General features: G+C 49.9%; 1 protein-coding gene across 1 annotated transcript; it reads right to left on the minus strand.

The window, feature by feature from the left end:
* Positions 1-9,049: 9,049 nt before the first annotated feature.
* HPX (hemopexin) lies at positions 9,050-21,756 on the minus strand. Its single transcript, XM_032975372.2, has 13 exons — positions 21,608-21,756; positions 20,477-20,574; positions 18,356-18,384; positions 17,852-17,979; positions 17,281-17,461; positions 15,845-15,931; positions 14,825-14,970; positions 14,101-14,254; positions 13,055-13,261; positions 12,409-12,525; positions 11,371-11,501; positions 10,846-10,999; positions 9,050-10,272 (listed from the first exon to the last, which is right to left on the minus strand). The coding sequence occupies exons 2-13, from the start codon at positions 20,542-20,544 to the stop codon at positions 9,983-9,985; spliced, it is 1,692 nt and encodes a 563-aa protein (XP_032831263.2). The 5' UTR covers positions 20,545-20,574; positions 21,608-21,756; the 3' UTR covers positions 9,050-9,982.

Here is a 21,756-nt window from a genome sequence, read left to right on the forward strand (position 1 = left end):
TTGTGACGATGTGTAACGAGGGGGGGGGTTGAGAAATGTGACATCACATCAAAATGCGCAACTTCAAATAAATATAGAATTGTTATAACAACACTCCTACAACATCAGAGTGCAGCGTCACATTAAATACGCACTACAATGACAATAGTTGAAAACGATTTGAAGCATGTTTTATTTTCATAATGGAATTTTTTTTTTGGGGGGGGGGGGCAGAGCTTTGTGACGTCATATTTGAGGGGAGGGGTCTGACTTTTTGTGACGCCGTGCGACGAGGGGGGGGGGGGGTCATAAATCGTCCAAAATCGCGTGACGTCATTTATGGACGATCCCTTATCGAGTCCGCTCAAGTGAGGGCCCTTCTGCCATCAGTGGCGTCAGCCAGCAAATGCAGCGGCGCACCTGTACCGCTTGCGAGACATGTCCACTGTGCAGCAGTCTGCCGGGCATACGCCATCATTTGCATGTTGCCGTGGTCGTCACGGAGTGCAAATAGACTCTGCAGTTTGCATTGCTTAAGCAAACTACACAGTCGCTGCTGTGTGGGACCCCGTGATACAACCCAATACAGTACAACAACACCACCGCCAGCGCTCGTTCTGTCTGTGTGGTCGCTTGAGTAGCAGCTCTGAAAGTGCGTGATGCCACCGAGCTGTTCGAGAGAATACCACAACTATCTGGAACATCGATATGGTAAAGAAGTGTGTAATCCATTGTGCGACAACCCACATTGTTGCCCAGAAAATATTATTTTAAGAGTCACAATATGGAGGTACAAGTTTTTAAATTTTCCACATTTAACTAATTGGACCTTAAATGCTTGCGAGTTGTTTTTCCCCAGAGCCCGTACAGAGAGAAATGGGTGCTGTTTAAAGTTGTTTTATTTTACACACGAGCATCAACATTTTAAGTTGTGCGAGGGTTTGTGTGTGTGTGTAGCATTTTAACAGGTTGTGTAAAGCCAAATGTCCACGGCGTTGAGTAAATCTTTCCATCGATAACTTGGCACATGCAGTATAGTCAGCAAACGAGTGCTCGATTTTATTCTGGGCTCTACCGTTCTCTGCCTCTTGAGTTGACCCGCTGGAGCTCCTAAAGCTACTATGACAGCTACGGTAGCAGCATATTGTAATGAGATTCAATTTATATTCTTAGTTTTTTCGGTAAAGTCACGTTGAAGAGAAACAACAAAATAATAAAATATATATAAAACAATAAAAATAATTCTCACGACGTTTCGACCATAACTCAAACGGTCATCTTCAGGTGTGTTGGTTTGCATAAATGTATTTTTAAACGGCGCATTTATTTATTTATAATAAAAAACGTTAGCGCCACGCGCAGCGATTTGGCAGTTTACCCAGGACTAGTCCATCTATATTCTGAAAAGAGGAGGGGGGAGACGAATTTTTTTTATAATGTATGCTGTCTGAAAGCCACGTTTGAGTTATGGTCGAAACGTCGTGAGAATTTTTTTATTGTTTTATATATATTTTATTATTTTGTTGTTACCTCTTCAACGTGACTTTACCGAAAAAAACTAAGAATATGAATTACTGCAGTACACGAAAGCTTTAAATCAAAATTTGAGATTCAATTTGTTATATTTTCTCTACGGTTCAACTGTGCGATTGGCCGTATGTTATGACGTGAAAGGAACTTCCGATTGAAACGTTCAGCAAGCAGAGGAGCACGCTGCGTCCGGGAAAACGGCCCTCCGAGATGTCACAACTCCTGCTGCTGAAGTCGCTTCGAAACGCATTTCATTTTCACACATTTGGAGGCAACAGCTTGTTCCCTTCAAAGGGTGCTTGTTGAATGCTCCACCAAGGGTTTCGGCTCCTAAAGCAGTTGGACTTGAACATACAAATAAATAACGTGCTGTGCGGTCTTTGTTGAACCCCCCCCCCCCCCCATGAGACTAACTCGTTCACCAGTGCTGGGTCTCCCCTAGGTAGACTCAGCCTTATACGCGTGTACGCTGGTGCTCTGTGTAAACATCGGAATTGGGGAGACAAAGGCGTCCGGGCTCGGTATAACCCACTTAACCCCTTCTCGTCTGTCGTGTTGGCCTTCATAGGTGTTCGCTAACAGCACAGTCTTGTGAGGCTACACGGGGGGGGGGGCGAGATGTTTGTGTTTGTCGCAGTTACCACGGCGACGCGTGAGATTGCCCAACAGGTGAGCAGGGCACCCCGGGGGCCACCTGAGAGCGTGCCCGGTGAGAGGTGAGAGAGCGCCTCGCCAAACACTGATTCACGGTGGGACTCCTACCGATAACGACTGATTTACACCGCGACGTTCTCTGTAATCACGCCGCTCGTGCTGATGGGAATCGCTTACGGGGGATGGGGGCGCGCTACGCTATACAAACACGCGTTTGGAGGATTTGTTCGCAATATATTTCCGCACGATGAGCCACTTCCTGGGCCTATCATTTGTGGCCAGGTCGCGTTTGAAAAATATTTATATAGCTCCGTGGGGCCTTGCGTGGTAAAATAAAACAATATATAGCTTAGATATGCATAGCGCATATAAGCTATGAGTGTGTGGCTCTGCGATTCTGCATGTGCGCGTCTAAATATCATCATCGTCAGGCGCGGTCGATCCACTGCTGGATGAAGGCCTCACCCAGCCGTCCCCACCTTTCACGATCCTGCGATGTAATCTTTCACCTCGAGCACCCACACGCGCGCCGATTTCACCGCTCCGTATCATCAACGCGCTCCGTATCATCAACGCGCTCCGTATCATCAACGCGCTCCGTATCATCAACGCGCTCCGTATCATCAACGCGCTCCGTATCATCAACGCGCTCCGTATCATCAACGCGCTCCGTCTCTGTTGTCTGTTCTTGGGCCGCTCGCAGGCTTCTGGTGTCGCCAGGTGCTAGAATGTGATGCCTTATCAGCCGTCGCCGTGCCTCTCTCTCTCTCCCACGCCTTCATCATGAATTTGGTTCGACCCTGCCACCGCGTGCGCGATTCGTGCCTCGACGTGCTCATCCCGGTCAATCATCGTGTGCCGGTTCGCGTGTTCACCATGCGGGCCGGGCAATTGTGGAGAGGAGGTCCCTGTGGGCGAATGTCCACGCTGCGGTGCCAGCCCCGCTCACCTGCCTGTCCTCCCATCCCGGGTCAGACAAGCGGGGCTCTTACCTGCAGCGCGCGCATCGGGGCCGCCTCATCCAGCAGCGGAGTGAGCGGAACGAGCTCGTCCACAACGCGAGCCCGGCCACTGCTTCGGCAACATCTTGAATGTGTGTCCGCATGTTGGTGCTACCGCGCTGTTCGATCTCACGGGTGGGGGGTGTTGTTGTAAATAAACTATTATCCGAGTGATAATTGATTTTTGTTACCCTTTTATCTGGCAACAAAACTGACACCTTTTTTTTACAAGGAGTCATGTTTGCATTGACCACAATACCTGCGGTCGGAATGCAAACAAAAAACATAACTCTGATAATGTATGTGGCACTGTCCTTGAAATTGATTGGTCCACACCCGAGGCAGCTTTCCTTAGAGCCTCGTCTCACATGGTGTTGGACCAGATGACGCCAAAAGGCGCACGACTCAAAGACAATGCACCATAAGAGTATGAGAGCTCGGGGCAAGCATTTACACCATTGGAACCTCCCTTACCAGTAGCAAAATATGACAATTGTAAGACGAGGCTCTAAGGAAAGCTATCTCGGGTGTGGACCAATCAATTTCAAGGACAGTGCCAATACATTATCAGAGTTATGTTTTTTTGTTTGCATTCCGACCGCAGGTATTGTGGTCAATGCAAACTTGACTCCTTGTACAAAAAAGTGTCATTTTTGTTGCCAGATAAAAGGGTAAAAAAAATCTATTATCATATTTTGCTACTGGCAAAGGAGGTTCCAATGGTGAATATCGGAGTGAGTTAAGCGGTTCGGTGCAAGACAATAATATGGTGTGATCACAGATCCTCCTTCGCTCAGCCGTGTAGCTCACGCTGGGCTGGCCGAGGTGCCCAATGGTAACCTCGTGTGAGCAATAAACGTGTGACTGGAGCAACGCACTGCTTAATATTGAGCTAAATGTGTCAGTAATTCAAAGATGCTTCTGCACGTTTACTTAATTTGCAATGTAAATATAAACTACGTTATATAAAGTGGACGATATACGTGTATATCGTATGCAGATATCCACGGATTCCTCGCCGATTCGATGAGTTGTCACGATTTGATTCACGTGTGTGTTTGTTGGTATGGACGCGTTGCGTGTAGAATTCAAAGTGCCTTGCAGGGTTCTGTGAACCAATCATAAAGATGCAAAATACACTCGGAAACAATTCATGATAATGCTTGCATTTATCATGAGCGTGGAGGACTGTAATTCGTTCGATACATCTGCAATGCTGTATTCTTATAACCCCGGCGCAGAGGACTAAGTTTACTTATTACTATGACGAGGAGATTACCTGTTGCTCTGCAACGCAAAATAAGATACAGCCGCCAATTTAATACACTTTCACATTCTTGCACTCGGAGGACTAAAAGTATACTGCTTGCCAAGATAATATGTATTGTGAGGTTTATTTGAATATGCTTTAGGGTTTATAAAACATGGCGAAAGCATTACATTATTACGACTTACGAGGATCAATTGAAAATGTATAGCAATTTTAAATGAACCGTGCCAGTCTTCTGTTATCGCTACTCCCACCTGTTCATTGTCGCTGTCAATGATATGTCTTCCGAACTTCTTCCACCTTTTCAATGCAATATTTATTTGTAACACGTTTAGCCATTTACTACTTTTGGTGACAACGGCCCGCAGCCACAAACAATAAATATTTTTTTTATTTGTTGTTGGAGTGGAGAGGAACCCAGCCAGCAGCCAGCCAGGAAACTCGAAGCATGGATTATGTTATAAAAGGAATAAGGAATATAATTGTTGTCTCAATGCTCTATTTCCCACAGCTGTCGCTCCATGCACAGATGGACATCACGCGTCGGGCGGCACGTGACCTCTGGTCCCGTGAAATTTCCCATTCCCGCGAGAGCGCCACCTCACATGACGCTGCCCACGGGGCTCGCGATTGGCTGCAGCCCGTCCCACAACTGGTCGGTCCCTTTGTTCACTCCACGTGCTTACCGTTCCTCGTTCTGAATGCCATGTGACGAGTAATATTGGTTTACCTAGGAAAACCTCATTGCATCTTTGAGACTTTTTACAATGGTGTTTGGGATGTTTGCCAGTACTATTTTAGAGTGTTCCACATGGAGGGTTGTCTGTTAGATGAAACCCAGGAATATTCGGGAAGAACACATCTGTGTAGGTCGGCGACCTACTTGCTGCGCTGCTATTTGCTGCTATTTAATGGCGACCAGGTTTGGGGGGGGGGGGTCTCACGATATCGCCCACTGCCTGAATAGTGGGTGGAGTTGCCGGCCTAGAAGGTGTAGCATATGAGCAGGGGGCAAAGCCAAGCTCAGGAAGAGGGAGGCCACTCGCAGTCTCGGGTGTGGCTCGTGAGTGGGTGGGTATGGCCATATATAAGTGGGTGGGTATGGCCATACAGAAGTGGGTGGGTATGGCCATACAGAAGTGGGTGGGTATGGCCATACAGAAGTGGGTGGGGCTGACGGAGAGAGGGGCTGCAAGTGCACCACGTGTCCCGGTCGAGCCTCTCAGCTATTTGGTACCTTTATGAGAAATATTCCAATTCAGTTGTCAAAAGGAATTGATCTGATCCTGCAGCACAGGCGGCCAAGCACTACTGGTATGACATGCAGCAATCCTGATAATGGTATTACATCAGTACACCTTACTGTTGCAGTCTGAGGTAGCGGTTCAATATCCCTACGGGCACTGCCACGTAAAATAGAGAATATTGGAAGTATAAATTTCGATTTAAAGCTTTCGTGACTGCAGGGATTCATATTCTTGGTTCTTTCGGTAAAGTCACGTAGAAGGCAAATACTACATGACTTTGGCGAATGAACCAAGAATATACTATTGAATCTCTTTGATTAAACCTCTGCATGCGTATGCCTGCTCAACCAATCAAGAACGGCTCATTGTGGGATCAGCCAATCGGAGTGGACGAGCTTCTCCGGGTTCCTGAGGGCATCAAGGACGGCCCAGTCCCACGCAACCGGCCACACCCCCCTGAGTAAGCGCACTGCCGGAGATGTGGGTCTACAGTGGGGCCCTAGATCTCGATCGGAGACCGAGGTTTCTACTGGAGAGTTGAGTTTTCCAGCGGGGACATGGATATTTACTGGATACAGGGTCTGTACTTAAGACATAGGTCTCTCACAGAGAACCCACAGTAGCAGAGACAAGCAGCTATATTGGCGACCGAGACCACAGTGCAGTCCTCAGATATTGAGTGGGTTTCTTACAGAGACCTGGGAATTATAAAATACAGGGGTTTCTAGTGAAGACCTGTTCCACAGTGAATGATCTGGAATTATACCACATACCTTGGACCATTCTGAGATTTCATAGATACATCGGTGGACACTTTGATCACATTGTAGAATGGGCATGTAGTGGACACTTTGATCACATTGTAGAATGGGCACGTAGTAGATACTTTCGCCACAGACGTTGATATTTTGGAGACTTGCACATTTAGGGGAGACCTGATTTAAAGAATTGACCTGAGACTGAAATGGCCAGAGGAGTCGCATAGCCCTCAAGACAATATCAGAAATCTCGAACAGGAGCACAGACCTGGGATGTGCATCTGGGACAAATAGCATGGAGACCCAATACACTAACAGAACGTTGAGAATTGGGAAATGTGATTCTTGGTGATGTGGGATATGGTAATGATGATGGTGGTGATAATGTGAATGAGGATGTGGTGTTTGGTGTTCATGATGTTGACTTCTCATTCAGAATATTCCTCAAGACGACACTTCACCACGCTGAGCCCATGAGCAACCTCAATGGAGGTAACCTGTTCTGGGATATACGGACTCCTGAACACAACCTCCTGACCCCCATGTCTCAAGTACCAGGGTCATGCACCAATCAAAATGAATTTGTTTTACCATAATCACAAATGGCAATGATTATTTAAGTATCTTTCCTTGTTGATTGCAATTGTATTTCTATTCCAGAGTCATGCGTGCAAGAATGAATCAATGAAGTTATGAAGGAGACATCATCATCCATGATCCACTGCTGGATGAAAGTCTTCTTAAGTCGTCGCCATATCTCATGATCCTGCGATGCGACAATCCATGTGGCTTCTGCACACGAGCTAATCTCATGCCTCAATGTGCTGGGTGGTCCTCATGTTGGGCGTTATCCTTCCTTCGGCTGCCATTTTATCACCAAGCCTTGACCATCGCCATAATTCATTCTAGCGATGAGTCTTTTGTCCAAGTCCACCATACTTTTCTCAATAGTCAACATGATGTCTCGAAAGCTGTGTTTGTTCTCTGATCCATGCATTTATCTTTACGTCAATCACTGTAATTCCCAGCATGCACCTCTCCCTACTTATATGCATATATTTCAGCTTTTGTTCAATTTCTTGTGATCTTAAAATTAAACAATAAAAAAGAAGAGTACAAAAGAGGTTTAACAAGTCCAAATTCTTCCTTTGGGCACCCATGAACCAATGTAAAGAACATGTGTAGTTTAGTGGCTTTATGGTAAAATGAGTAGGGCCAGGTGATCTGCCAGTGTGCCAGATCGCCACGTGTTCTGGCTGCATCCCCTCCATGCGTGTGGAAGCTAGCGGTAGGTCAGGGCTGCTGGTTTTTGGTTCCAGGGAGTGACGGCAAGACGCAGGACGCCACCGTGCACAGTACTTGTGTTACCCACGGACACTGCCGCGATCCGACCTGCTCCTCTTCTGACTCCCACTCGCCCTGATCTCTATACCCCTCCCTGCCCCACTGTGTTTTGTGGTGTTGCCGATTCTCAGGGAGCTGCACCTTCCATGGTGTGAAGCGGGGGGGGGGGGGGGGGGGGGGGGGAGGGAGCGGAATGTCGCCGCCAATCTCAGAGGCTCCATTGACTTAGTCACGGCTCTGTGCAGGTCTGGCTCTGGTGCAGGTGAGCCAGATATAAGCGCCATGCTTATCTCGAGCCGGCTCTGACCATCGTCCCAGCGACACTCAGGATTTACATGAGCTGAGCTATGCCATGGCTGAGCCGCTCATTCATTCATCTTTGCAAGCAACTGTGCGACTCAATCCTGAGCTGTGTTGAGGGACTGCCTGCTTGGCACGAGCTGCTGGTCACCCGCAGAAGGCCCGCGACTGAGTCTTGGATTCACGGTTGGGACCCATGAGGCTGGAAGTTACAAAGTCAGGGCCAGGAGTGTTTTAGGTTCAGGCCATTGACAAGGCCAGTTAAGGCCGAATCCTCGAAGCTAACTGATGATCAACAGTGAGCCAAGCTTGTGTTGCCCTGAGGAAACTGCCAAACACTTTGAAACAAAGCCAATCAGGTACATCTCTTTCACTTCCTCACGATTGACTTTTGGTAAAACTTTTCCAGAAAAATGAGCTGTCAGACGATATTTAGAAATCTTATGAGCGTTATCATCATGGGAAATGACACGTGTCCAGTTTTGAAACATAACCCAAATCATCAATGGTTTCGGGACCGAGGATTCCCGAGGTCTTGGCCAAGGTCAAGGAGAACTGAAAAAATATCTTCAAGATTGCATAGAGGCCGAGGACTGGTCTCAAACACCCAAGACTACCACAACGAGAATCTGTATTTTAGCACGCGCCAATAACCTGTAGAGAAACCACAAATTGTGGGATCTAAAGTGGTAAAATGGGCTGGTGTTCTACTGCACGTCGTATCGGCACTTTTCATCATCTCAATTTCTATCTTACGGCGATTCCGCAGTGAACATGAGCTGCTTACTGGACGAATAGGTTGTTCTACAACTTATTGATTTAAATTTCGACCACTGGAGAATAATCGGTAGATTTGACTTTATTGGCCCGTACCCCTTGAAGAAGGGAGCTCCAGGAGGTTTTATCATATCTTGACTCCACTTTGATGGCACAACTTGGGGTGATCAAACAAATGATGAAGGGTAATTTGTAAAGCAAGTGTGCATTTTATTTTGTGTGCTTTAGTCACACGAATGCAAAGAACAAACAAATATCTATCTATCTATTATGACAATGAAAAGCGTTTAATGATAATAAACTATCCCACACAATGGATATACATGCATGTGCGTACAGACATCGCAAGTTAGAAGCAGTGTGTGAGAGTGGCTCATGGGGAGCGTGAGATTGACGAGTGGTGATCCGGTGGGAGGGAGAGCGTTATTATAAATCCTGACCACGTATTCAAAATTCCCAAGTCGTTTACCCTATCCTGCCATTGAATCCTTGTATTGTCTGCAAAAAACGCCATTCAGTGGCCATATAATTCAAGTTATGGTGGTGGATGTGATGGTAGTGGTGATGTCAACGGAGATCACAGTGATGATGCCCGTTCTGTTGCTGCTGAGGGATTGTGATGCAGATACTACTGCTGGTGTCGTTGAGGATGATGTAATACTGGTGGTAATTACTGTGTTCCTGGGAGTGCCGCTGGTAATTGATGATGACTCTCTGGTGGCTGACATGATTGTCTCTGACGAAATCACTCTGAAGGCGGCACCCAATGTCGCCATATGAACCTCATGGCGGAACCCCGGGGTCCCATAAGCCCCGGCTCTCACATAAACTGCTTTGCGACGTCATTTCATTTCTGTTGAAGGTGAACGATACGGCAATCTGTTCCTCTCGACGAGCTCTACACGATGTGCTAATCAAAGTTTCAAAGTTTTGTTTATGACTACGGCAATGTTGGCAACGACAGGTGCTTAGTGAAGAACGAGGAGAGGATTGATTTCTGGTGGGTGGTGGCGTTTATGTGCGCGGTGGGACGGAGTCGCCAAAAATAAATGAATGAATTACGATTTTGACTTCCGTTTATTCGGGACCCCGGGGTCCCGCCATAAGGTTCATTTCGCTAAATCATGCCGTGCCCACGGGGGTCGGGCACCTCGCCGCGTCCGCAGGGCAGTGGAATAGCTCCTTGGCCACGGAGCCCGTGCCTGCACCAGGGGCCAAAGCAAGGCCGCAGTGAGGCTCGGCTGGACGCGTCCCGCTGTGCGTCAGCGAGATCAGCTCGTCCCCCAGCGCGAGCGACACAGAGTCGTGCGAGCACGATGCCGCGCTCACCGAGTTCCCGCCCAGCAGGCCTGGCACCGTGCCCCGACAGGTGACGGCCCGCGAGGTCAGCTCGTACATCCACACGTCTCCACCTACAGGCAGCGCACAGCGGGAGAACAGCTCGTACATCCACGCGTCTCCACCTACAGGCAGCGCACAGCGGGAGGTCAGCTCGTACATCCACGCGTCTCCACCTACAGGCAGCGCACAGCGGGAGGTCAGCTCGTACATCCACACGTCTCCACCTACAGGCAGCGCACAGCGGGAGGTCAGCTCGTACATCCACACGTCTCCACCTACAGGCAGCGCACAGCGGGAGGTCAGCTCGTACATCCACGCGTCTCCACCTACAGGCAGCGCACAGCGGGAGGTCAGCTCGTACATCCACGCGTCTCCACCTACAGGCAGCGCACAGCGGGAGGTCAGCTCGTACATCCACACGTCTCCACCTACAGGCAGCGCACAGCGGGAGGTCAGCTCGTACATCCACGCGTCTCCACCTACAGGCAGCGCACAGCGGGAGGTCAGCTCGTACATCCACGCGTCTCCACCTACAGGCAGCGCACAGCGGGATGCGCTTCAGTGGAATGACAAAGTACAAGATGTAATTATCTGAGGGGTGATGATTCACCTGGTGAGTTGGAGAGAGGGGTGTGGAAACTCACCCTTGGTGACGGTCAGGGTGTTGGGGTGAGCGCTGCAGATGAATGCCGCGTCCCAGGATGCAGGGAGCCCAGGGAACTCGGTGGAGATCGGCTTTGGGAACCCGGAGAGCAGCACGAAGGATCCCTCGCCCTTAAATATCCACACCAGCTCGCCCTGGGGACACAGGCACACAGACAAACATACACACAAAGACAATGACAAACACCCCCTCATAGATTTAACAGACTGTCGGGGGCAAGTGCAGTTGGCGAGAGCACCGTTGAAGATCAGCACAGCACAAAAGAGGGTGGCCAGCGCCAAGCCCAGCCGCCTTTGTCTCCACAGTGCTGATGATGTTTACACACCACACCGACTTTTGAAAGGCTAAGTCGACCTAGGTGCAGGCCCAGGACCAGCTTAGGAATTCGTCACCAATATTGTTGTTGGGTTCGTAGCACACTGTGCTAATACGCTGCCACTCCCCGCAGACACATGTACGCACAAATACGTTGGTGTGAGTTGTTGTTGTTGTTGTGACGTCACACCTTGGTGAACACCATGTTTGAGTTCCACTCGAAGGCCGAGTCTGGGTTGGGAGGAGTTCCGGGCCACGAGTCTATGATCCGGAATGGATGCATTCCGTCCCGCCTGGTGTCCAGCCTCCAGAACCACGCTCCTGCACAGGCATGAAGACAAAGATCCCCCCGTATAGCCTTATCAGGCTGTTGGGGCAAGTGCTGTTAGCGAGCACCTATGAAGGCCACCACGGCACACGAGTGGGAAGGTGGCCAGCACCATGCCCGGCCACCTTTGTCTCCGTAGTGGCGATGGTTACACAGTCCACCAGATACTCATTTGAGGTTGAGTCGACCTAGGGGAGGCCTAGGACCGGTTCAGGTATTCGTGAGCGATGTTGGCCATTGGCGGGAATCGAACTCGGGTCGCCCGGTTGGTAGCGCAGCGCGCGAACCGCTATACACTACCACTCCCCACATTGACATATAGGGACACATATACACACACACACAATTGTGATAGCAATATACTATGTCCATAATATAGAGTTTTTTGGGGGTTAGACCGCGTAAATATATAAATGTGTCGTTAAAACCCGCCACCACCCGACACAGCCAACTAGTAAGGGTTGTCACGTAAACAGAACGTGGCCAATTCGTCACTAGTACAGCAACACCGGTGTGTTGGAGAGCCAAGCCACAACATTTACAATCTGGCTTGGTTCTCCAACACACCGGGGTGCTGTACTAGTGACGAATTGGCATGTTCTGTTTACGTGACAACCCTTACTAGTTGGCTGTGTCAGGTGGTGGCGGGTTTTAACGACACATTTATATATTTACGCGATCTAACCCCAAAACAACCTCTATTATGGATGATATTGGTCGCGAAAGCCTCCGTGTTCAACTGAATATAGTATGTGCTTGTGTCCGTAAGCAGGTCGTGTTGCAGCTCCATCTGGCCTCATGACAGGGACTAGGCTCCGGACCTGATGAGGAGGCGTGAGAAAGAAGAGGTGTGAGAAAGAGGAGGTGTGAGGAGGAGGAGGTGTGAGGAGTGGTGTGGACCTCGGAAGGCGAAGCTCCTCCCGTCGGGGCCCACGGAGAGGGCGTCCAGGGCGCGACCGCTGCATCCGTTGGTGTCGTGGCACGGGTCGCGGCTACTCCCCTTCTTGTGCACGTGGTCTGCGGGGACACGGCCAGCTCCATCATCACCCCCCATCCCCCGCGCTGGGTGCCCGTGACACCGAGCACCACCACCCGGGGAGCAGGAGTGGTGGCACAAACCCACACGACACACACAATAGCCTCATCGCGTGGTGGAGATGTCATGAGTTTCATGGCAGGTGGTGTACGGCAAGGGCACGGAGTGCGACATGCCAATCAGTGGGAGGTTATGAGAGAGTTGTGGCTCCCAGATTCCCAGGTAACGTGTGGGAGATGCAAATTTGGAATTATTAGGGTGGGTAAAAACCCTATGAGCTTCATAGTTATTTTAGTTGTTGGGGGAAACAGTGAGGAAAAAAGGTGGCCAATATAAATCGTGGTGGTATCACGATGCTCATTTGACACGGCAGCTACAGGTGCGGACCAGCTCCGATTAGCAGAGGGCACGACCCGCACGGCGTGGGGAGGCCCCTTGCCCAGCAGCGGCGGATCGACGGACGGGCGACCGCGGCGCGCGCAGCACGCGCGCCATCCACCTCATTCGTACCCGGGCAGTGGTGGAAGTAGACTCTGGCGTCGCGGGGGTAGCCGGGCGGCACGAGGCCCGTGGTGGGCTCAAAGCGGTAGAACTCGTGTCCGTGGAAGCAGTAGTAGCGGCCGAGCCAGCGAGTGGCTGCGGAGCAGGTGGGGAGGGCTGGGAAGGAACGCTGCTTGCACGCGCCCGCGAAGAGGTCGCATGCGAGCACCTCGCCACCTGAGCGGGCGACACGAGGAGTTTGACTTTCTCCATTTGGCCCCCGCGCGCAGTCTCGAGACACCGGGGCGAGTCTCGCTTGCATTACACAAAACGGCATGACGTTGATGAGCAATAATGATGATGATGATGATGAAAAAAGGATACATTAATTCCGACGACAATGTTGATGAAAACATGATCATAACAATAACTATGATGCTGACGCTGATTACAGCGATGATCATGCAGAGGGAGATGTTATTGATGACATCTTTTCATCCTCCAGGCACCCGTCTACTGTAATAATTTAGGGCCCAATGCATCATTCCGTTTGCGTTGCATCAAACGGCACGCTCGGTTTCTACCGCTGATGTTCACTGATAGCGGTGTGTTTACGGCAATGGATCCATGTGTTTGCGTAAATCCATGCACCTGTTTATGCAACCAACCAGCATTCATCAATTTGCTTGAACCACTTTGGAGTCCACTGCATTGACCTGTGATGACCTCTCTGCCGAGCCTCCTCCCGAGGTTCATCGACGGCAGCGGAAGAGTCGTTGGCAGTTTGAGGGACCCCTGTTTTTAACGGAAGTGATTGGTAGCATATGACAAGTTCGCCGCATCGGGGATGCTGCTGAACACGAAACCGTGCACGTTAACACAACTCACGGAAATTCTGCCACTAAAGGACGATTGTCTTACTTTGCTCAGCTGTGCACGGTGATCATGTGGGGGCCTACAGTAAATTGTCCGCATGAACAGTCTGCCAAATGGGGGGCAAGCGACCCCCTGCTCCCGCTTTGTGCTGCCCGTGTTCAGGGTTCGGGTTGTTGTTTGCTGTTGTTGTTGGGCCGTGCCTTTAAAGAAGAGCACGGAGTCGGAGCGGCAGTCCTCGGCGGGACACTCGACCACGGCGTCGGGCGAGGCTGGAGCCCCTGGGAACGCGGTCGAGATGGCCATTGGGAAGCCGGGCTCCAGCGTCGTCCCCACGTAGCGCCATACTTCACCGCCCTGACACACACGCGCACACACGAGGGTCGAGGGGGGACATGCGCATTCATACACGGGTACGCCGAGACACAGGTACATGGAGACAGGTACATTAAGGCACAAGTATGCCGAGGCCAAGGTACGTGCATTGAACATCCAAATTGAGACGTGGGGGTGAACACGGCCGAGAGGAAGAGCGCTGCACAGTGATGAGACCAAGGCGGGCGATGACGGAAGGTGAAGTTCCGCTGTTTCGTGATGCGTTACTCGATGTGGTATAATAATAATATAGTCCTTTTAATTCGAGCAAGCCTCACTGAGTCTCAAGATTATTTACCTAGAGGATCCATCACTGGGATGTTGGCCATTCCAATGAACGAGTGTTTGGATTCATGTGGGAGAAAATATTAGAACCCAAGTAAAAAAACCATCACACACATGACACGGAGTCTCAAAAACGTTGGTTTCAGGAGGGTCCCACATTGAGATATTTTGTCAGGTCCATTGGTATCCTGAAATTCTCTCAAACGTGCAGAGCCCACCGGTGAGCCTCATGGACATGCGTGTGCACACGTGGCAAACGAGCAGCACCTTGAAGATGTAGGTCTTGTGGTGATGTTCATCGCTCTTCGAGTGCCGCCTGAAGGCCGCGCTAATCGAGCCGTTCGGGATCTTCCAGTCCGTATCGATGAACCCCATGGAAGCGTTGGGCCCGAAGTTCTTCCAGTAGACGGGGCCTGGAGGATGAGAAGATGTCGTCGTTAACAACGTCTCCCTCTTCTCGATGATCGCTGCAATCGCCGTCAGCATCAGCAGCATCGGCGTGGTCATCATGAAATCTAAGTCAGTGTGACGATCATGTTATTATCAACATCGTCAACATGACCATCATCGTCGTCAACGTTGCCTTTCTCATCGTTATTGTTTTTGCACATCATCATGCCTACCACCTACTCACCCTGAACGCACCATGCCTTGCCAGATCTTAGCAGCTATGCGATATTTGAGCCCGGTTTAATACTCGGATGGGAGATTGCTGGGAATGGCAGGTGTTGTAGGTTTGGACTGCAAACTGACCTGGCAGATAGCAGTACAGCAACGGGCTCTTGCACCCCACTGCACGTGGGGGTTTCTCTGGGTACATTTCAACAGCAGTGGTGGCGGAAAAACACAACTTCTGGAGGTTGAAGGTCAACAATGCAGTATAGCGTTCATTCATTGAGAAAACCCGGTGAGATCAAAGGTGACCGGGAGAGGGAGGGTAAAGCTTAAAGAACAGGTTGGGACCGCCTCGTAGAATACTAGCAAAAAATGATATCCATAAGACTGTCGTTTTTTTCCCCCTCAAAACCTGATGGTGATGAATCTCACTGTGCTGTTACCCACTTGCACATTTCCATCAGTCTACATCATTACCCATAGTACCTTGCCACCTATACGCACTGGACGGTAGTAACCACGATAATTAAATTTGTCCTCAAAGTGTTCATCTTAAACACTGGGTGGTGCGATCGTCTTTGTTGTTGCTCCTGTGCCCCCCGCCCCCCATGGTGAAAACTCCACAGTGCTATGGCAGGGGGCGAGCAAGTATATGTGTTTGCGTTGCCTCACCTTTGAAGATGTACGTGATCCCATCTAAGGAGCTGGCAACAGCATCCAGATTTCCCTCCTCACATCGGTCTGGGATGTCGATGTGTTCTGGAACATCAACGCCACCATCATCATCATCACCACCAACACCACCATCACCACAATCACTATTACACACATCACCGCCACCATCATCATCACCACCAACACCACCATCACCACAATCACTATTACACACATCACCGCCACCATCATCATCATCACCACCAACACCACCATCACCACAATCACTATTACACCCATCACCGCCACCATCATCATCACCACCAACACCACCATCGCCACAATCACTATTACACACATCACCGCTACCATCATCATCACCACCAACACCACCATCACCACAATCACTATTACACACATCACCGCCACCATCATCATCACCACCAACACCACCATCACCACAATCACTATTACACACATCACCGCCACCATCATCATCACCACCACCATCACCACAATCACTATTACACACATCACCGCCACCATCATCATCATCACCACCAACACCACCATCACCACAATCACTATTACACACATCACCGCCACCATCATCATCATCACCACCAACACCACCATCACCACAATCACTATAACACACATCACCGCCACCATCATCATCACCACCAACACCACCATCACCACAATCACTATTACACACATCACCGCCACCATCATCATCACCACCAACACCACCATCACCACAATCACTATTACACACATCACCGCCACCATCATCATCACCACCAACACCACCATCACCACAATCACTATTACACACATCACCGCCACCATCATCATCACCACCAACACCACCAACACCACCATCAGCACAATCACTATTACACACATCACCGCCACCATCATCACCACCAACACCACCATCACCACAATCACTATTACACACATCACCGCCACCATCATCATCATAACCACCATCATCAACACCATCACCACTACCATCATCACCATTATCACCATCACCACGACCACCATCATCACCACTATCATCAACACCGACACAATTTTGTGTCATGACCCTCAGCGTTAAATCCCAGAACCTCAGCAGTGCTGGCTCGGGGTCATGACCCCTGTGATTAAACCGGCATCTCAAGTCTAGTGAGTTGATGGGCTCAGCCTGATCACCAATGGCTGCACAAAAACAAAAAGATATTGTTCGTGCTTAATGTGACAAACATTCCAGCTTGGCAATTTAAATTATTTCATAAGCAATTCAGAGATATCAACTTCTGCGGGCTATTCTCGGGTGCATGTGGTCATGCGCTCCTCGGTGAGATCTCTGAATGTATCTTTAATCTCGTGGCACGATACTGACAGCACGATAGGCGAAACATTTGGGGGGGGGGGAGGGGGAATGTAAAATTATTTTAATAAACCTCGCACGACGATATCGACGTTGCCCTTGAGGTCATTGTGGTCCAGGACGTGGCACCCGTAGGCTCCTCCATCCCCGAGGCTCAGCTTCTCCACCTGCAGGATCTCCTCCACCTTGCTCTTGATGACGCCTTCCTCCTCCACCTCCTGTTCCTTCCTGGCACCTGTGGTCACTCGCCCTGCCTGCCAACAGAGCGCAGAACGGCGGGTGACGTAGGTGAGGCAGACGAATGGGCGAGTCACGGTGAGGCGGGTGGGTGGGTGGGTGTGTGATTCTGGGGATGTGTATTGGTGAACGTGAATGCCTCAAGGTGGATGTGTGAAGAGGGTATAGCTCAGGCGAGTAGTTGGATAAGAGGGTTTTGGGTGTGTGTGTGTGTGTGTGATAGGGTAGTTTAGCAGGTGAATGAGTGGGTAGGTGAGTGCATGGGTGGGTGGGTGTTGGTGTTGATGGGTGGGTGGGTGAGTGGGATTTAGGGGGGTAGTTGTTTGTGTGTGTGAGGATGCCCGTCATTATATATTTCATCATCGTGTGTGTCAGCGTGTGTGTCACGGCGTGACAGCTCGCCGCACCACGCTGTCTGGGTGGTGCCACACGAGGACGGTGCTCGTCGGGCCCGTCACGGAGCACATGACTTTCACTCCCTCGCCGTGCACGCGCTCACTCCGGTCTCCATCCACGTACATGCGCACCGTGAACCCTGCACAGGGACAACCCCACGTGGCGTGACTGCGCTGTCGACATGGCTCCACTGACAGGAGGAATAAATGGTCCACACCTGCGTGGGACCGGGGTTTCTCTGGGTACTGTGGTTTTCTCTCCACATGGAGCCACTCATCACAAGTGGAATTGGCCAAACATCGCAATTTCGGGAGACTACTCAAACTCTCCGCACTGTGAGGCCCTTTTTGGTAGGCAACATTGTTGTATTATTGGCTGCCGTACAGTCTACACATATACACGTTCATCTCCCGGGTCTGCCTTTATAAAGAGACATTCGGTCTTAATGAACTCAAAGTTGGTCATAAAGCTGGCATACTGTATCTACACAAAATCTCACAAATGTGGCTTCTTACCTGAACCAACTTCTGTCATCAATCTCCTGCTGTAATGATATAAAATAACAATGACTGTTAAAAGCAATGTTCGTTATCTCCGTGCAACTTTTTTTTTAGTTTCCGAGGGATGGGCAGAGTTCGGCCCTGACCGAGATTTGAACCCTGCACGGTCCTGCAAACTGCAAGTCAAGCGCTCTGGGCACTGCGCCGCACTTCCGAATTAATTAATGAAATCTCAACACACTGGCCAACAACACTGTGGCCTTGAAAGAAAAAAAATCGGCGACGTTTCGGGCAATGGCCCTTCTTCACAACACAAACGAATAGATTGCAACAATAACAAGAGTGGGGGGGGGGGTCAGTGGGGACATGCATTTGTGAGACGCAGAATCGCCACGGGTGTAGGCAAGCTAGGATATGGGGGGGGGGGGGTGGTCCAGGACGAGTTGGCGAGGAGGGCATTGCAGTGCAGCGACTGCCAGGCGCGAGTTGTACATCAGGGCGCAGAGGGGGGCCCTCCCCCATTGTCTCGCCAAGGGCGAGCTTGGGCGCCCCCTGGTGGCTGTGTCAATACAGAGCACAGTGCAGTTAGACTTCTCCACAAATCTGGCTGTCGCCTGATGAAGCTAGCTGTAATTACTGGCCAAACATCGTACTCAGATTGTAAATGTCGTGGCTTGGCTCTCCAACACACCGGTGTGCTGTACTAGTGACGAGTTGGCCACGCTCTGTTTACGTGACAACCCTTACTAGTTGGCTGTGTCGGGTGGTGGTGGGTTTTAACGACACATTTATATATTTACGCGATCTAACTCCAAAAAAACCTCTATTATGGCTTCACAGCGTTGGGTAAAAACTAAAAACAACTATGAAACAATATTTTTTATTTTTACCAGGTAAGGACCACTGAGCTAAAAAGCTCTTTTTCAGAAGCGACCTGCCCACCAATGACAGCTCAGGGGGGTCGGCAAACTCGCGGCTCCGGAGTCGCTTGCAGCCCGTTGAGGATCGCTTCGTGACGCTGTTTATCAAGGACCACCGTCTCGTATTCACGTGCAGTGAGTGCGGCTCTTGAAATATCGAGATTTTAACGAATTGTAAAAAAAAAGTGGTTGCCGACTCCTTTTTTGATGGCTCAGCGAAGCGGCTCGTCACGTGGAAATGTTGCAGTGGCCAAATACTCCAAACGCATGTTTCTAAATGTGGAGTGAAACATCCAGAGGAGCCGGAGAAAAGTCCACACAACCCACGCAGAGAGAGACACGCAAACTCAAAATATACAGCAGGCGTCAGGGTCGGGATCGAAGCCACGAACCCACGACCTCCTGTATACCGGGCGAGGCAGTTAACATCTCGCGACCACGGCAGGAGCACGGAGCCGGCTCCCTGCATGGGCGGCGATCTCGCACCATCGCTTCTTGTTCTCTCGTTAACCGGTGGATTCGGCTACGGCAGCTACGGGCATTCGCCTCTGCGAAGTACAGCAGTTGTACATTAGTTCGGGTGAAACGTTCCATAAATTTGCAGTCTATGAGTTTAACAGTTGACACGTTTTCCATGTCGTTCTATCACAACGATCACTGCCCCGAGGCTGCTGCTCCCCAAGTCCCCAGCACGCACGTGCAGGAACGACCCCGGACGGCTGGGTCATCCCGAGGGACAACCGCGTCGATCGCGTCTCTCACGGGGACAGCAGCGGCAGTTTGTTGGTGTCGGCGTCCACAGCCCTTCCGGCAAGCTCATGGCCAGCCGCCAGCCACGTATCGCAACAGCGATGATGGTAAGAGTGACGGTGACATTATTATTATGATGACACTCTGTAACACAATTTTTGTTCCTGGCTAATAAGTGTTACTTTTTAATTGCTTATACCTAAAAAGTATAGAAAATGGCTGTTATTCCCCACAAACTTTGCTTTTGTGACCAGGACTTTATGTGAAGGAATGACACAAATGCACACCACGTTTCTCATTGAAAATAGGTACATTTCTAAATATCATTGTCCTGGCCACAAAAGCAAAGTTTCTGGGGAATAATATCCATTTTCAGTACTTTTGAGGCATAAGCAATTAGGAAATAACACTTACTATCCAGGAACAATTTTTTTTGTTACACAGTGTTATTTATCCGTTAGATTACCTTGCAAAGCCGTGCGCCCCCAGTACTACGCATGCGCTCATCAGCAGCAGGTGGAAAGAGGTGGCCATTGCGAGCCTGTCACCGCGGCCGAGCAGACCCTGTCAGGAGGAGGGGAGACGACGACCAGGGTCAAAACATCGCACACGAGTGGTGCCCCAAGGACAACAGGCGGCTCAGAATCTGTGACGGAGATCCAACATTTCCAAGGTCAGGACGAGTGCAAGCTGTGAGCAACGCAAATAACGCAACAGCAATGATACGCACGCCTTTTGTAATCCCAAGATTTTAGAGGCAGGGTTGGTGGATCGCGCACAGATCACGGTGAGCTGCAATCTCGCACATCTTAAAAACCCCGACAATCACGTGGTTTCCTTTAAGGCGTACTTCAGGCGATTGCAATGCAAATGTTATCTGTGTGTGTGCATTGACACATCGGCTTAAAGTTGCAATGTGCGTACATCGTAACTGATTCACGCTACACGCGTTATTAAATACTTTTAACATCAAGCTCATCATTGTGTCGTGAGCGTAATAATATAATTGTACAAAACAATCACGAAATAAGAAACACTCAGACAATGCACTCTCTCTCTCTCACATAAAACAACAACGCACATTGTTTTTACACATCCTATCAGCACCATTGGTTCAACACAAATATCAAAACTCCAGACCTATTATGACCGACAGCGTCTCATCAGCAAAGGAGGCCCGCCCTGTCGCACCAAAGCTGCTCAACTGCCAGATAGATATCCACGGGACAGAAGCGAGATGTTAACTGCCTCGCCTGGTGTGCAAGAGGTCGTAGGTTCGATCCCGAGCCCTGACGCCCGTACAATTAGAGTTTGCATGTTCTCCCCGTGGTCGCGTAAATTTTTGACTCCAAGTCTCTCCCCCCCCACCTCCACATTTAGAAACACGCGTTTAGAGTATTTTGCCGCTTTACGTTTCCACATGACAAGCCACTTGGTCGAGCTGTATAATTGGTGATGGCCAGGTTGCTTCTGAAAAAAACAGCTACATAGCTCAGTGGGTCTCACCTGGTAACATTAAAATAGTTTAGTTTTAGTTTACTTTAATCGGCGATTCACTAGGTTCTCGTATCAGCAAAGGGCTCTCTCTCTCTCTCACCAGAGAACGCGTGCCTCTGGCTGCCTCTCCCTCTCTCTCCTCTCTTGCGCAGGGCGTCACCGCCGCTATTTAATGCACTCGGCTGGCGTCAACTCCTTCCAAAGTCAACAGCACAGCAGCCAGAGATGGCCTTGGTAGGGGGAGGGGTG

This window comes from Petromyzon marinus, chromosome 3 (assembly GCF_048934315.1).
Source record: "Petromyzon marinus isolate PM22_M1 ecotype Great Lakes invasive population chromosome 3, UKy_Petmar_22M1.pri1.0, whole genome shotgun sequence".
Lineage (NCBI taxonomy): Eukaryota > Metazoa > Chordata > Hyperoartia > Petromyzontiformes > Petromyzontidae > Petromyzon > Petromyzon marinus.